The 17,126-nt window shown below is 50.4% G+C and overlaps 1 protein-coding gene across 3 annotated transcripts; it reads right to left on the bottom strand.

The window, feature by feature from the left end:
* Positions 1-7,684: 7,684 nt before the first annotated feature.
* CCDC51 (coiled-coil domain containing 51) lies at positions 7,685-13,474 on the bottom strand. Of its 3 annotated transcripts, none has more exons than XM_006873637.1 (4): positions 13,442-13,474; positions 10,138-10,457; positions 9,023-9,187; positions 7,685-8,486 (listed from the first exon to the last, which is right to left on the bottom strand). In XM_006873637.1, the coding sequence occupies exons 2-4, from the start codon at positions 10,447-10,449 to the stop codon at positions 7,731-7,733; spliced, it is 1,233 nt and encodes a 410-aa protein (XP_006873699.1). In that variant the 5' UTR covers positions 10,450-10,457; positions 13,442-13,474; the 3' UTR covers positions 7,685-7,730. The 3 variants fall into 3 exon arrangements, with proteins under 3 accessions (XP_006873699.1, XP_006873700.1, XP_006873701.1); XM_006873638.1 differs by having other exon boundaries at positions 10,138-10,336; positions 13,442-13,471; XM_006873639.1 differs by having other exon boundaries at positions 10,138-10,331; positions 13,442-13,471.
* Between the last annotated feature and the right edge of the window lie 3,652 nt (positions 13,475-17,126).

The raw sequence follows: 17,126 nt of genomic DNA, 5'->3' as shown, positions 1-17,126 counted from the left end.
CATACCAGGCCACAAGACTTTCTACCTGCCTGTGTCCAGGCCACACTGTCCAGCCCCTTCCACCACCCAGCTGCCAGGTGTCCATGCAGGCTGTCCTGAGAGCTTTCCTCCGCCCAGGTCAATTCATCCCTGCGAGGGAGGCCGTGGTGAGGTTGCTCCTAAGGCTGTCTCAGGGCAGGGCTGGGCTCCGGAGGAGGGTCTAGCAGCCTGCTGAGAGCAGGGGAGCCATGACCACAGCCTGGTGAAGCAGGGGGGCCATGGCCACAGCCCGGCTGGGCACTGCTCCCAAAATAGCTTGGGGGTTTCCATTTTTAGTGTGCAAAGAACAGGGCAGCTCTATGGGAGCAGGAACAAGGCCGTCTCTGTTTGCCACCAAGGGGGGGGGGCAGACGGGGGGGAGACAGGAGAGTTGCAAACCCAGAAGTCCAGGGCTGTGGCAAGACCAGGCTACCCAGGAGCCCCCCACCTAGTTTCCAAGGAATGAAATGAAAGGAAGAAGTTTCTCCCTCTGGGCCAAGGCCAACTTCTACACTCAGTTCCTGCCTACTCCCTCCTGCCACCTCAGGCCCAGGGATGTGCCTGGCGCAGAGGGTCCCTGTAGTTAGACCAACTTCACTCCTTCATTAGCGTACAAACATTTGCTCAGTGCCTACCAAGTGCCAGGGTTCTCCAGTCCTCAAGGAGCAGTGACCAAGCCACTCCCGAAAAGTAAAAGCACAACTGGGCCAAAAGGCCCATGGGAAAAGGATGAGGTGGGATGAGAACAGCTCCTGGTAAGGTCACATAGGAGGTCAAGGACTGGCCCACCCTGACCTGCTCCAGAGAAGGCTATCAGGTTTCTTCAAGTACCCCTCACCCTTTCTCACATATCATGTGAGGCAGTGCGCAGGAGAAGAGGAGCAAAAGACAGGCAGTGGCATTTTCTCCTCCAGGTTGGGCATTATGCCATAGTATATCACTTAAACTCTGCCAGAGGTCACAGAACAGCCCCAGCTCCTCCTAACGACCCCTACCCCTTGCCACCTTGCAGGCTCTTCCTGGCTAAGCAAGGACCTTTGGGGCATCTCTAGGCCTGAGGGATAAAGGTCAAACGTCTTTATCCCCAGCCCACCCATGCCATCACTCCCCCACACATGCTCTTCGTTCCTGAACTACAGACCTTCCACTCCTCCATGACTTTACACAGACTGTTCCAACTCTAGGGAATCCCCACTCCCCTTCATCCCATTAACTCCTACACCCAACCAGCCTATCCTAGGGAGACATCACTGTCCTCCCAGGCTCCAGAGGAAGGAGCTCAGAGTAGTGGATGGATTAGACAGACCCAGTGAGTACTGCAGCTCTACCAGGGGCTCTGAGTCTGAATTTCCATTTGTGGAATGGAAGGCAGGGCTTCTCTGACCATTAAACCTGGAACTAGCAGACCCCAACCAAGGCCACTTTTCTCATTTCACCCTCCCACTCTGGACTTGATCCTTTGACAGCAGGGAGTGTGGCTTTGGATTCAGAGGCTCTAGAAACGAAAACAGACACTGATACAGAGCAGGTGTTCCTTGCATGTTATAAGAATTCCAATTCCACAGCCCAGAAAATCCAGTTGGTTGGGTAGATACAGGATGCCTAACCCTCACCAAGCCACTTGACCTCTCGAAGGGCAAGGAATCAAACTCATTTTTCTTCTTGACCAGGCCAAAGCAGACTGAAAGGAATGTTTTGGGAACCAGGCGTCATGTCCCTCACTTGCACAGCCAGAATCTCTGCCCATTCCCCAGGTCTCAGGCTCCGCCCTGATTCAAAGCCAAAGTCAAAACTCTACCTGTGCCTTGGCCTGCCCTGTGATCTCTTCTGGGGTCTCTCTCAGAGCCTGAAGCCACCTAACTTGATCAGCTAAGAGCAAGCACCTTCCAGGTCACCAACAACTGAAAGAACTAACCAACTCCGCCCTTCCACAGAAAGAAGAACCGTACTTCAGTCCACGTTTGCAATGTCTCCGGAGTTAGTGGGAAACTGGCCTTCCTCTCTGCCCTAATGCTCCGCTCCCAGGATCCACCAAATAGGCGAGTTATTCATTGACAGTGCAACGGTGCACATCACTTGCCCAGGTTTCCGTGTTAAGGTGGGATGGGGAGATCCACCATTCACCAACCACGTGCCCACGATGGCCTAAGGAGCGCTTATCTATCACCCACCGTCTGTGTCTGTGTTTGTGTAGGGAGAGGGGAGTCCCCCTTGCGGGTGGACGGCTGGAGGATCGTGGTCCGCCTTTGTCAGCCCGGCCGAGACCAGTCTGGAAGGGCTGTTATTACAAGTGAAAGCCTCGACCGTCCCATTTGGCTCTTCCCCGAACCTTCTCCCTCGCCCCCGGGGCCAGGAAGCAAGGACACCACGAGTGGTCCTGGGAGGGCGGGGAAGGGGCTGTCCGGTCCCCAGCGCGGCGTCGAGGAGGGGGCTCGGAGGAGCAGCTCCACCTCCTCTGTCTCCCAATCGCATTACAGGCGGAGTCGCCAGAGTTTCCTTTCTCGCCGAGAAGTGTGGTCCCAACTCTCAGGATCTAAGCCGTCCACCAATCACCCGGCAGAGATGGGACCTCGAGCCCTTCCACCTGGGGGATGCCCGCCTCACCCCGGTGTGCCACCTCGGCCCCGCACTCACCGCCCAGCCCGGCCTGCTGGATGCGTGCGCCAAGGAGGCGCCGGCTGCTCCCGGCTTCGGGATCTGCGCGCGGCGGCCTCGCCCCCCGCCCCCCTCGGAGGTGGGTCCGGCGGAGCCGCAGCTGTTACCCGGAGACCGAGGGGCGGAAAACTGCGCCCGCTGCCCGCCCCTCCCGCCGAGGCGCTGCCACCGCCGGGAACAAAGGAAACAAAGCCGCGTCGGCCGGGCAGGCTCCGCTCCTTCCCCCCCACCGCGACCGCCGGGGGCCGCCCTCCCTCCCCCCTCCACCCGGGCCAGGCCGGAAGCAGCCGGGCGCGCGGCCCCGAACCACCCGGGACCCCGCATTCCAATCCCCCGGGATCCGCACTTGCCGGGGATGGGGGTGGGGGCCGCAACCCCTCCAACATGTGGGGGGTGGCGCGCAGGCTGTGCGGCGGCGGTAGTCATGGCAACGCAGATCCGCGAAGGGGGGGGGAGGTACGGGATCTAAAGTGGCCCCGCCCCGCCCCGCGGGGCCTCACCTGCGCGATGGGCAGGAACCGGAATTGGGAGCCCTCAGGGTTGGGAACGGCAAGAGGGAAGAGGGTCGTCCGCTGCGCCCCCAGGTGTTGATGGTACAGTGTCTCAGCCTATTTCCGCCCTTCCTGCCGGAGGTCAGACCCGTGCCCCTCACCTGCTGGGCCTGTTCACCTGCCACCATCCCACCCTGCCCAGCGCCTCGAGCTTTCTTTTCTTTCCAATACCTGGCTTCTTGGTCGTCCTCCCAACTTCCTCTATCTTAACGTTTAGGTGCTTTGATTCTTCCCTCCTCACCTCGTCTTGCCCACTGCCCCTTTTCCCAAGACTCCCCAGCAGCCAACCCTTCCTTCCGGCCCCCACCTCTGACGGTGCTGGAAGATCCCGGGCTTTGGGGTTGGGCCTGGGTTTGCGCCACCACTAAGCCTAGTAACCTGACCCCCAAGCTTATTTACTCACCGGCAAATGGGGGTAATGCCACGCCTAACCAGACTGTTAAGAGGAGGGCACCTAGGCCGCAGAGGTGCCCAACAAAGGAGCATTTCCTTCCCTTCTTCCCAGGTCTGTACCTGAACCTTTTCCAGAAAGTGGCAGTGGACCCACCCCAAACTGAGAGGCCTTGGGCAACTCTGTACTCCCACTGCAAAACATCTGGGCCTTCGCTGGAGGGAAGGCTGGGAGGCAGAGTTCTCACCTCAAGGCCCAGTTGTGCCCTCTGCAGGGCCCTTTACATGTTGGCATACCCACTGTACTCTTGAGCCAGTACTTGCCCTATTCTTTCAGGACTTACCTAGAACTTTGGCTCTTGTGCATTGAGGCAAAATCCATCACGTTCACAGAATAGGGTATGCCTACTACTGGTATGGTGCTGTGGGTTAATGCGCTGGACTGCAAAGTCGGTTTGAACTGCAAGGTCTGCAGTTCAAACTCACCAGCCGCTCCTTGGAAACCCTATTCAGGGTCGCTGTAGATCAGAACCAACTCCACAGCCATTCACATTGCAGTACTGGTATGGTGCTGTAGGATAAGCAATGGACTGCTAACTGCAAGGTCGGCAGTTCAAACCTACCAGCTGTTCCTCAGAAACCCTATACAGGGTCACCATGAGTCAACTCACTTGTTGTTGTTGTTGTTGTTAAGTGCCTTCGAGTCAGTTCCGACCCATAGCGACCCTCTACAGGGTTTCCAAGGCTGTAAATCTTTACGGGAGTAGAAAGCCTCATCTTTCTCCCACGAGTCAACTCACTAGATGGCACTTAACACCACATTGGCTACTGCCCAACAAGGTAACACCACAGATACCTTCTTCCCACCACCCACCCCCATATCAAGGGGCCTTGTTTTATCCAAACGCTCCCTCCCTGACCTCTCAAGTTGCCCCTTTACCGCTAGCCCCACTTCCATCTCCAAGGTCAGGAGCTCAGTATATCTACACCGGCATCATGCTCTCTTCCCCAGATCCAACCCTGGCCTCTGGCCTCAGAAATCCCTGGTGCCTGCCAACATGACGTTCCAAGGCCTCACCCCCACTTCAACTGGATTTGTTTGGCTACCATTCCTCAACTACTTTAGCTTCCCTCCCTCTGCAGCTTGTAGGGGCTTCTTACCATGTTTCTAGAAATGTCCCCCTGCCCCCAAGTCCATTCATTCAAATATACACCCTTCAGGACTGTCACCCCACAGGGAGACCTGGGGCTTCTAAACCCCACAGCCTTCATTGATATGTTGGCTCCTGTGAACATGCCAAATTCTGTGGTCATTTCATCCCACACCATTGCTCTGAACTGCAAAGTCATTTGAACTGCAAGGTCGGCAGTTCAAGCTCACCAGCCGCTCCTTGGAAACTCTATACAGTGTCACTATGGGTCAGAACTGACTTGATGGCACTTAACAACTACTATCAGAAAACTGTCAAGGAGGAGTGACTAAGGGACAAAGGTACTCAGAGGCTTAGAACACCATAAGGCCATCTGGGACATGATCACTGGCTCAACCTGAACACAGGTTCCAGGAGGGGAGGGCACCTTATGGAATATACCTCTAGCTTTGACCTAGGTGAATGAGCCCCTATCCACAGTTTCTGTGTACCCTGAAGGAGCTTCCATGTACCAAACCCACAGGTCCTTCAATACACTGTTCCTGTTTACTCAAAGGCACACACGGCCACCCATGGCCATTTAGCCCAGAAGGTCAAGGGTTGAAGTTCCTCTCTGAAAAGGGAGAGGTCAGGGATTCTCAGAGTGAGTTATTTCCATGCCCCTTCTACATTGCTGGTGGGCTGAGCTGTAAAGGCCACCCCCAGGCTGTATGTGAAAGTTTACCCCAACTTCAATGGCATACTGGTGCTGCCCAAAGCACTCTCTGCCCCATGGACTCAGATTAGCCATCACGCTCTGTAATTGTTTCCAGAGACACTTACCAATCATTCTCTCAATCCCTCTTCCCCAGTCTCTGATCATTACTCTAGAATAAAAGCCCATTGCTGGTCAGGTGACTCTGACTCAGAGAAGCCCCTCAGGACTGAGTAGAACTGGCTGTCATCTTTATGAAGCAGTTACATCTTTCTCCCACATTGACTAGTGGAGTTGAACTGCCAGCTCTTCCATTAGCAGTCCAGTGCTAAGCTACTGTGCCACCAGGATGCCTTCCTCCAGCATCATTATGACTCATGACCCTGTATGGAATTTTCCAGAGCAGCTGGTAGGCTTGAACTGCTGACCTTGTGATTACCAGTCCGGTGCTTATCCTACAGTGCCACATCAGGAGTCTCCTCCAGCATTAGAACCCCCAATAGCAGTGAAAATGACCCAGAAAAGGGACATAATCAAGGGCAGAATACCCAGTGAGCAAGGGGCCCGTGGGCTTATTTGTGTTTACTTACTATAGGAGCTCTGGTAGCGTAATGGTTACGAATCGGGCTGCGAACCTTAAGGTCAGCGGTTCGAAACTACCAGCCGCTCCGCGGGAGAAAGGAGGCTTTCTACTCCCGTAAAGATTTACACCCTCGGAAACCCTGTACAGGGGCGCTATGAGTCGGACCCGACTCGATGGCACTTAACAACAACAGTACACAGTAGGGGAGCAGCAGGCTTGTTGTTAGGTGCTGTGGAGTCAATTCCATCTCATAGCACCTTATATACAACAGATCAGAACACTACCCGGGCCTGCACCATCCTCACAATTGTTCGGTTTGAGATCATTGTTGCTGCCACTGTACCAATCCATCTTGTTGGGGGTCTTCTTTCTCACTGACCTTCCACTTTACCTCGTATCTCCTTCTCCAAGGACTGGTGCCACCTGACATGTTCAAAGTATAAGAAAGTCTCGCCATCCTGGCTTCCAGGAGCTTTCTGGTTATATTTATTCCAACACATATTTGTTTGTTCTAGCAGTCCGTAGTATTTATAATATTCTCCAAAACCATAACTCAAATTCATCAGTTCTTCCATGGTCTTCCTTATTCACTGTCCAACTTTCATTTGCATATGAGGCTACTGAAAATACCATGAGTTGGGTCAGGTGCACCTTAGTTTTCAAACTAACATCTTCTTGAACATTTTAAATAGGTCTTGTGCAGATAATGCAATACGTTGTTTGATTTCTTGACTGTTCCATGAATGTTGATGGTGGATCCAAGCAAAATGAAGTCTTTTACAACTTCAATCTTTTCTCCATTTATCATGTTTTTATCTAATGCTCTGGTGGTGAGGATTTTTGTTTTCTGTACATTGAGGTACAACCCATACCGAAGGCTGTGGTCTTTGATAGTATTTTAAGTCCTATTAGTTTCCATCAAGCAAGATTGTGTCATCTATATATCACAGGTTGTTATTAAGTCTACCTCCAATCCTGATGCCAGCTTCCCAGATTATTTGCTCACCATACAGAATGAGTAAGTATGGTGACAGAAGCGAACACAGGCACATACCTTTCTGGATTTTGATTTTACACCATTCAGTGCCCCCTTGTTCTGTCTGAACGACTAATTCTTGGTCTGAGTATAAATCCTCATGAGCATGATTAAGTGTTCTGGAAAACTCATACTCCTCAGTGTGGTCCATAGCTTTTTATGGACAGAGTCAAAAGCCTCTTCATTGTCAATAAAGCACAAATAAACATCTTTCTGGTATTCTCTCAGTCAAGATCCATCTGATGTTAGCAGCAGGCTATCAGGTATTCTCCTAATTAGAATACCCAGGCTATCTGACACAGGAAGGTCAGGCCAGGAAATCCAAAACAAAAACCCAAGCCCAAGGGGTGAGTACATAAAGAACAGTTCAAAAGAGGGCTAGATCAAGAGAGATGAAGTGGAGAAAGGACCCTAACTCCAAGCCCAACTCACAAATCACAGACCCCAATTTTCAATGGACAAATAATGTAAACTAAAAAATAATTTAATTAGACATCAATAAAAATTTTTAATGATGAATATCAATGAGCATTACCTAAAGGGCAAAGTCTATCTGGGGGATACTCAGATGAGTCACAATGATGGTGCCCATATCCAAAGCTCACTATATCTACACCTAACCCCTCAGCCCCGCTGGAGAAGGATCCAGGGACTAGCTGGCCCTGAAGAGCATGTAGAACACAGGAAGCGTGGCCACAAGCGTCACACAGGTGACCAGCGTGCTGTAGATGGTGTTCCTGTTCCCCTGGGCTTCCAGCCTCTGCTCCATGTCTGACAGCGCCAAGATCATGCTCCCCTGCTCCAGCCAAGAGCTGGGTGGAGCTCGATCTGCCTGTTCAACAAGGCTTGGCTGTGCTGCCACCTTTGCAAGCTGAACCACCCCAGCCATTTGGCTGCAAGTCTTTTCTAGACCGTCAAGCTGCTCTCGTAAACCCTGGAGACATGAATGGACCTGTCTGGAATGGCTAAGCTGTTCTTTCAATGCAGCTGAAAGGACATCTGTGCCTTTGACTTGAGTGCGGGAAGTACCTGTCTGGGATTTAGAGCTCTGCTCTGGCCCAGCATATACCAGGTCCCTCAGGTCCACCATGAGGTCATGGAGGTCCCTCTGCTGGAGGGAGTAGCTGGACGCCTGCTCTCGGATGGCCTCCTGGAGGCTCACAGGCCCCTTCTGGGCCTCCAGAAGTAAGGCCTTCAACTCCTGTAGCCGTATTCGGTTCACATAGGAGGAGCCGGCCACCCCAATCAGAGCCCCCAAGACTGATCCAATGAGGGACCAGTTCTTAGTCCTCTCAGCCCGAGTGCGTTCCTTCTCATGACTTTCCCGCACAGCTGCAGAGAAGAGGGCAAATTTCTCTCGTTCAGAGTCTTCTGCACGCAGATAGGCCGTTCGAAGCCTCTTCTCTTCCTGTAGAAACAAAGCTGTGTGAGATGGCCGTAACAGAGCCCACTAACTACAGTCAATCAACAGATGCCCTGCTACCATGTCCCTGGGGCGTAGACACATGCCTGGTACAGAGTACATGCTCCATCAACTATGTAGATGGAATGAAGGATGCATAAACCTGGTTGGGTGAGGGAAGCAAAGGAACAGGGGCAGTCTAGGTGACCTCACTATCCTCTCACCCAAGCCATCTTGGGTTTGACCAGACATGTGCTAGTATTTACAGATCGTGTCTATATGGGCCAGCCCCGTCACGGAGCTCCTTGCACTCTAGGTACTGGACTATACTGCTCTGGACTGTTGGTCACAGTGTTCCAGGAAGAAGCAAGTGGACAGGTCCAAAAAGCCTGGGGTCCTATTCCTCAGCAGGAACTTCTGGTTCAAGTCTTCACCTGGCCTTTGCCCTCCAGACCAGTCAGAGTCCCCAGCTCCCCTTCTCCATGACCTACCAAGCAAGGGTCTCTATTCTGGTGGGAAGGGCTGCCACCAGTGGTGCCTACCTGCAGCATCTTGTGCTCCAGAGTAGCCAATTCCAGATACTGACTGTCCTCCCTGGAGACTCGGTCCAAGTGATCCCGTACTTCCTTCAGCTTGGTCTGCTGAACTTCCAAGTCTCCCTGAGCCTCCCGGACAAGCCCACGAGCCACCATGAACACTTTCTCTGCCTGCCAAGAGAACAGCAGAAGCCATCTTCTCCATACACCTAAAAGGTTCTGCTCCAGTCTCGACAAGACTGTGCCTTAGAGTAGAGAGAGTCCCTGAGACACCAATCCTGACTCTCTGGAGGTGTTCAGAGTACAGCCTTGAGCCATGCTCATCAAAATCACTGGATTTATCCATTCAAGTAGAAATAATGTGCCCCTGAGAAACTTGGAAAATAGCTAAGAATGCACGCAACCTGTGTACACCAAGCACAGCCAGCCAACTCCTCTCCCGTCCGACACAAACCACAGTAAGGAACCTAAGTGCTTGTGCTGCTTCCTGTACCCTCAAAACAACAGCATGAGAGGCAATGCTTCAGTCTCCAGGTTACAAAAAAGTCTCCAAGGACAGAATCTTTGCCTCAGAGCCTCTAGCTGCAGCCCAGACTCATCCTATCTCATTATACTGATTTGCAAGCCTATGCAAGTACAGGCCGGTGATGGCAGAATGCATTACCACTTCCATCAGGGGCTTGACAACTACAGGCAGCTCTGCCCTCTTCAGAGACTGAGTTTCCCAGTGGCCGCTAGTTTCACAGGGATGTTTTAATTACACACAGGCTCTGACATAGCAAACCCCTGCGTAACTATCACCACCAATTCCCCAGTCACTGAAGGGTTTGATGGCCTAAGAGAATAGATGTTAATGGTCAGGAATTTATCAGACCACAACAGCTGCCTCCAGGGAGGGTGGGGGTACAGTTACACCCAAGTCCTTCACCCTAGTAGTCTCCAACCCCGGTTTCCAAATGCAAGATGAGTCAGATGTTTCTACCAGTGGTGGTGTTTCAAAAAAAGGCAAGTCTAGATGTGGTTTCTCAGCCACACGTGGCTAGTGATGTATTTGGTGGGTGCATACAGGCAGCATTTACCAACTCAGGAGGCAGGGTCAACCACCAGACTCCCCTCCTCACCTCAGTCACATTTCCCTGGGCCTCTCGAACCTCGTTGAGTCCAACAAATTCTTCATATCTGTCCCAGCAAGACTTGGCTGTGGAGGCCACATGTAGCTGAATACTGTGCCCCAGGGCTCTTCCCAGCGCTGTGAGGCGGTGATACAGCCCAAAGTCCACCTTCTCAGGTCTTTTCTCTCTGGGCTGGCTGGGTCCTGAGCTACAGAGAGCCCTGGTCATAAAGAGGTCCGTTCCAAGGAGGCTTCTCGGTACGTGGACATGGGGCACACCCACGATGTGCTCCACAGCAAACACAGAGCTGCGCCCTCTCATCAGGAGATCTGTGAGGGCGACACCAGACAGATCAGCACACAGCTGAGAAAAACTGTGGATATAAGTCAGGTCTCAAGGTCTAGGGACAGCTCTGAATCAATTAATTTCCATTAAAATCATCTAAACGGAGCTGCACTTAGTTGGCCCAGAAACGAAAGGTCCCCACAGCAGGAGGGTAGTCAGGTATGCCCCTAGGTGCTCTTGGAAAAAGGAACACATGAGGGGAAGGACAGAATTAAAAAATCATGCCTTGGGCTTTCTTCCATGAGGCCACAGAAACTAAACCCTTCCCCCCACCCGCCTCCCTACATTCCTCAGGTCACTGTTATGACTTGGATGAATTCTGCTGCTTGGTTTTCTGATAACATCAAGAGAAAAGTTCTCAACTCTGAGTTGTGTCCATGCAGACAAAGCCCCCACAAAGATTCATAATGCTCCCAGTAAAGTTACGGGACAAAGGGGATTTCCAGTGTCTTTTCTGGGGGAAAAAAAAAACAACACAAAAAAACTCAAAATCAACTTCCCAGACTCCTTAGGAGCTGTCTCTGTATTAGGGAAGCAGAGTTTTGCTCACATACAAGGGCAGAGGTCACTCTGTCCCAAAGCAGAGAACTCTCAGCTCTTCTCTAAGAGGACAATTCCAAGAAAAACATCCATCTTCACAGACAACTTTCCTTAGTGAACTTTCTTCTGGTCTCCTACCCAAGCGTTTCCAGACTACCGACTCCCAGGCTCACATTTCTCATCTTCCCTAAGCTTTCTCCCTCCTCCCTTACCTTAGTCACTGCTCAACAGGTTAGGTTTCTTTAATCTTTTCCTTTTTAACCCTGCTTTGATGTTTGGTTCCTAACAACACCGACTACTCCAGGGGTGAAGTGCACAGGAGCCTCCCATTACCCACAGTCAGGCTTGGCCCAAACCCAATAGCAGTCCTCTGAAGACCCCAAAATGGGGGCCAGGTGACTCATCAATTCTGGCAAAACTAAGCCAGCAAGCACCCTTCTCTGACTAATTCACAGTCCAAGGCCACCCCCTCCCACACCCCGCCTCCAAGTGCAGACTCCTTCTGTCAGAGCGACACCTGGTGGCTGACTGACAGGTTATAGAAAAAAGCAGAAGGAGCTGGGGGCACAGACGGGAGGAGTTCCGGTTACAAAACAGAAAGGGCTCCCACAGGTAAGGTAAGAGCACCCCAGGCTCCTCCCCTTCTAGCCTTGTTGGGAGCTATCTTTGGAGTAGCTCATACCCCCTTGAAATCACAGCCAGATGAGTCAGAACATGCCTCCTAAACAAAGTAGGTCTGACCTGGGAGGCCTGGAGGAGGCACCCCAGTGACAGTGGTTCCAAGCTGGTGCCACATGTGGACCCCTAGCCCCCATTCATAGGCTTGAGACAATTGCCCAGGAGAGCACACACCAGAGCGGGCAAGACTCCTGGGCCTCAAAACCAGCGCCCACTGCCCACAGGCTGTTACCCTACAACAACCTTGTAGGAACACCGTCATCAAAGCACAACACTCACCTCAGCCACCCCTGTGCCCACAGCACGCACCACCTTCCAAGCATAGCTCAGCAGAAAAACATTCACTTGGCATTCACCACTTCCTTACCTGCTTCTTCCTTGATCTCCCTCCACTCTGGATTCCTCCCCACTCCAGAGGCTGCTCCTCCCGAGGCCCCTCAAAACCTCTACCTTGTCAGATCCAGCAGGTGCTTCTCAGATTTCTGCAGCTCTCAACACTCTCCTGAAAACACTGCTCCCTCTCGGCTGCCTCCAGCCTTCTCAGCCAGTGTCCCTCTTCCTTCACCAGCTGCTAACCCTTGGACCCCAGGAAGGTAATCCATTCAGGTAGAGGCCACATCAAACAGGGGCCTAAGGGCCATGTTCAGAATCTTAGGCCTCACAAACCCACTTTTCCACTCCATCTTAAACAGCTGTCTCTTACAAATGCCTTTTCCTCAAACCTCCATCATCTATACTCCGACCTCACTTGCAGCTGATAGCTTGCTTCAATTTTACCAAGAAAATGTAAAATATAAGAACATCCGTATCTTCTCACCCGTCAACACCTGTCCCATTCCCTCTGCCTTCTCTCTTGTTCCTCTGGATGAAATTCCATGCTCCTTACAAAGGCCTCCTCTCCACCTATGCCTAAGGTTCCAGGTCCTCTTCCCCCGGTTCACATTGCTCAGTAATTGACCAACAGCTCTTCTCCAATAGCCACCGCATTTCTCTATTCCTTTATAAAGCCTAGCTCTGTACTCACCATCTCCAGTTCCTCTACCTCCTTTCTCTTATCTGCCATATGTGGTCATTCCCTCTTCCTTGAATCACTTGGTTTCCAGGCCTCACCCACCTCTCTGACCTCTGACCACAGCTGGGTCCTCACTCTGCTCTAACTACAAGAACCTTCTTTATGTTACTGGAACACACTAGACTACCTCCACTTCAGGGCCTTCACACCAGCTAGCTGAATACTGTCTACAAAACTTTTTCCCTCTTCAAGTTCTGCTCAAACGTCACCTCCTAGGAAGGCCTTCCCGGACCACTCTGTAAGAAATCACCATCTCACACCCACATCAGCACTCCTTCCCTCCTCTCCCCGCTTTACTTTTCTCGGAATGTATCACACGGCCTGCAATATGGGATTCACTTATTTATTTTGTTGTCGGTCTCACCCACTAGAATGTCAGCTCTGGCAGTGCAGTCACTTTGTTTTGCTGTATTCTCAGTACCTACAGTATTATGTGACTATAGTAGAGAACTCAATTTAAAAAATCAATAAAAAAACAAAGAATTTGCAGTCAAATCCCTGATGTATTATAAAACCCAAAAATCCTTCATCCCTGCTCTCCGACTACAAGATCCATGCCCCGCCCACTTCTGCTACCTCCCTTTCCATCCCCACCATCCAAATTGCGCATCCCTGAGTTCTAGGAACGCGCCGAGTTTGTTCCAGTCTCAAGGCCTTTGCAGGTGCCCTTCCCTCTACCTGCAACGCTCTTCCCGTGCACAGTCACAGGCCTGGCGACTCCTGGCTAAAACCCCTTCTCGGGGTTCCAGGCCCTCCCCAGGCTCGACGACCCTGCCCCCTCAATTTACTCTCGGTGTGCGCTTTGCGGAAGTCGCAACGCCAATCCAGCGTCCACCACTCAATGACCTCTGACCCTTAGAGCCCGCCCCCATAAAGCCGTTTCCGGTAGTGAGAGGCAACTTCCTGACTAATAACCAATCAGCAGACAGAGTGGCGTTGGGGGTCGGAGCGCTGCTTTCGGTGGCAGGTCTGGGGAAGGGGCGGCAGGCGCCATGTCGGGCCGCGAAGGTGAGTTCACGCGAAAGGAGAGGATGAACGAGACTTTCGAGGAAGATCTGAGCTTGAGTGTGCGGGGCGGGCGATGGGGCCTGGCTGAGCGTGTTTGTGTCGCCCACAGGTGGCAAGAAGAAGCCCCTGAAACAACCCAAAAAACAGAACAAGGAAATGGACGAGGTGAGGATGGGCGCGGAGGCGTGAGGACGAGGTGAGGCGGTCACGAAGGGAAGGGGTGGACGGCCGGCAGTGAACCTGCTCTACCCTTTTCTAGGAAGATAAGGCTTTCAAGCAGAAACAAAAAGAAGAGCAGAAGAAACTTGAAGAGCTAAAAGCGAAGGCTGCGGGGAAGGGCCCCCTGGGTAAGTGAGGTTCTAATGGAGGCTGACAAACTCCCCAGTCACGTTTAGGGTCGCGGGCCTGGGCAGGTGACCTGCCCACTGAGAGAGGCAAACACTTGTCAGTTTTGGATTCCTAGCAAATGGGAGGGGCAGGAGGCAGAACCGGGTCGGGAAAGGAGTGCTCCAGCCTCCCAAGATGCCCCAGCTTCCATTCTGTAGGAAAGTTGCCGAAATGGCAACACAGAATCCTTTTTCTGTAGACACGCGTTCATTCTGGTTTGAGTTTACCACGTGCTTTCAATGCTCTCCTCCCATAAATTCACGTTTCATTATCTCTTTATTGCATACAGTAGCTTAGAGAACTTTTTGACTTGAGGCAAAAAGATGTGGTAGTCGCTTCTGTAAATACTTAAAGTTCTGCTCTGACCTGTAGATCCTCTGACAGCAGTGGATTTGGGTTTTCGTGACTCTGTAGGATCAGAACTGAAATGCAAACCACAAGGTCCCTCAGTTCAAGCCCACCCGCTGCTCCTCAGAAACCCTGTACAAGGTCGCAGAGTCAGAACCGATTCGACTGCACTTAACAATAGGGCTAAGCACTGGACTGGTAACCGCAAGGTCAGCGGTTCAAACCCACCCTCTGCCCTTGGGAAGTCTATGCAGAGTCAGTGTGACTCAGAATCGACTCAACAGCACACAGAGTTCTATGTTATCTCTAATAAATACATCTGGGCTAAGTTTTGTCATTTCTGCATGTGTCTGGACTAAAGGATGAAGTCCTGGCTATTCAAAGGCCTGCAAATATCAAACTTCATATGCTTCCTCTTTTCCTTTATTTAAGGGAAGAAGGATTGATTACATTTCAAAAACCTTTCAGGCCTTACTGTGTTTCTTAAACACTGTTTACATTCTTCAAATTAGTGAAGGACGGATTTACTAAGCCTTTATGGTTCACCCATGTAGTGCTTAGATTCTAGCTGTTGAAATTCACTTTGGGAATTGCAGTTGTTCTTGTTAAGTGCCCTAGAGCCGATTCTGACACATAGCGGCCCTATATAGGGTTTCCGAGGCTGTAAATCTTTTCAGGAGCAGAAGGCCTTATCTTTCTCCCACGGAACCATTGGTAGTTTCGAACTGCTGACCTTGAGGTTCACAGCCCGATTCGTAACCACTACACTACCAGAGCTCCTCGGGAATTGCAGTAAAAATTGCAGTGAAATCCAGAACCTGTGTAAGGTGAAAATCTGTCAGAAAAGGAAGGGTCCTATATTTTCTGCTAATAGAAAAGTAGTAAGAGTACATATACCCTGTCAAAGAAAACTTGAAAGACCCAGAAAAGCAAGGTGGCCCTGTTGGGTCCTGACTCTCACAGGTTTCGTTGTATATGAGATAACGTACACCTTTCCTTATCAGTGGTTTTGTATGTTGTTATTGTTAAGTACCTTGGAGTAGGTTCTGACTCATAGTGACCCTGCACAGGGTTTCCGAGGCTGTAAATCTTTGTGGGAGCAGAATGCCTCATATTTATCCTGCGGAACCGCTGGTAGTTTTGAACTGCCGACCTTGTGGTTAGCAGCCCAATTCGTAACTACTACACTACCAGAGCTCCTTTGTATAGGGAGAATATAAATCATAACTGGAACTATATACTACTGTTTATTAAGCATTATCTAATTTGGGGTTTGTTTTCTGAGAATGTGTCCAAGATGTTCTTTACCATTTTGTTATTCTTTAGGTGAAAGTTTGTAGAATAAATTCATTTACCATTAAATACTTAATACACAAATTGTTCTCTGGCATTGGTTACAGTCTCTAAGTGCATCTCCCATTTTCACCCAGGGTTCCCATTTCCATTCATCTGGTTTTCCTAACCCTTCCCTTTTGGAACACATGTTGCAGTTTTGGTCTCATATAGTAGAGTTTTCTAAAGAGCACATTCCTCGCAGATGTTACTGCTTATTTTATAGGCTTGTCTACATCAGTCATATCCAGGAGTGGCTTCAGTTCTAGATTAGAAGGATGCCATAGCACTAGAGTCTCAGGGGGTTTTCTAGTTTCTATCAGACCACTAAGTCTGGTCATTTTTATGAATTTGTATTGTGTTCTATATTTTTTTTCACATTCTAACCAGGATCTACTTATATGATGATCAGAGTGATTGGTGATGGTAGCCAGACACCATCTATTTCTTCTGGTCTCAGGCTAGTTTTGTGTTTGCCGTTAGTCCTTTGGACATATTGCTTCCTTGAGTCTTTGGTTTGCTTTGCTTTGTTTTGTTCTAGACTGGACAAGATCAATAGTTGTATTTTAGATGGCCACTTGCAAATTTTTAAGACCCCAGACACTATCCTCGAACTTTGTAATTGACCTAGATATCCTTTTTGTTTTAAGGTTTATCAGATGTCTTTTGGATTTTCAGTCTTGTGTCCTTGTTAAGTGTCATCGAGTAGGTTACAACCCATAACGACCCTGTGTAGGGTTTCTGAGGAGTGGCTAATGAGCTTGAGCCACCAACCTTGCGGTTCAAATCGACTTTACTATCTGACTTTACTATTCGTTACATTAACCCACAGCCCCACACCAGGACTCCAGTCTTGTGTTGGGTATCCCTAATTCTACAATTGTTCCTTAAATCACCTACTGTGTGCCAGACATTTTTATCATTTGTAAACTGGATTTTAAAATAAAAGATTGAGTAAGCCAGACCCCAGGGTCATAATACAGAAGGCGGTATAGTATGGTATAGTATATATAGAACTTAGGAATATGGACTTGAAAGTTGGTTGGAATCCTGGCTCCATCACATATGAGCTATGACCTTGAACCAACACCTAACTCTTAAGACTTCATTTCTGTATCTGTAAAATGGGTTGACAAGACATGAGGATTAAATGAATAATTCTGTGGGAATACACAGTATAGATCCAGGTCAGTGCACACCCATTGCATATGTCCCATTTCGTCCTCATCCCACCTTTGCATACATTAGTCAATATTGGTAAAGCCATTGATGTTATTAAGTGCCATTG

Source organism: Chrysochloris asiatica, unplaced genomic scaffold, assembly GCF_000296735.1.
Source record: "Chrysochloris asiatica unplaced genomic scaffold, ChrAsi1.0 scaffold00246, whole genome shotgun sequence".
In the NCBI taxonomy this organism is placed as follows: domain Eukaryota; kingdom Metazoa; phylum Chordata; class Mammalia; order Afrosoricida; family Chrysochloridae; genus Chrysochloris; species Chrysochloris asiatica.
Note: the sequence above shows the minus strand (reverse complement) of the source record. Positions and strands in the feature narration are given on the sequence as shown.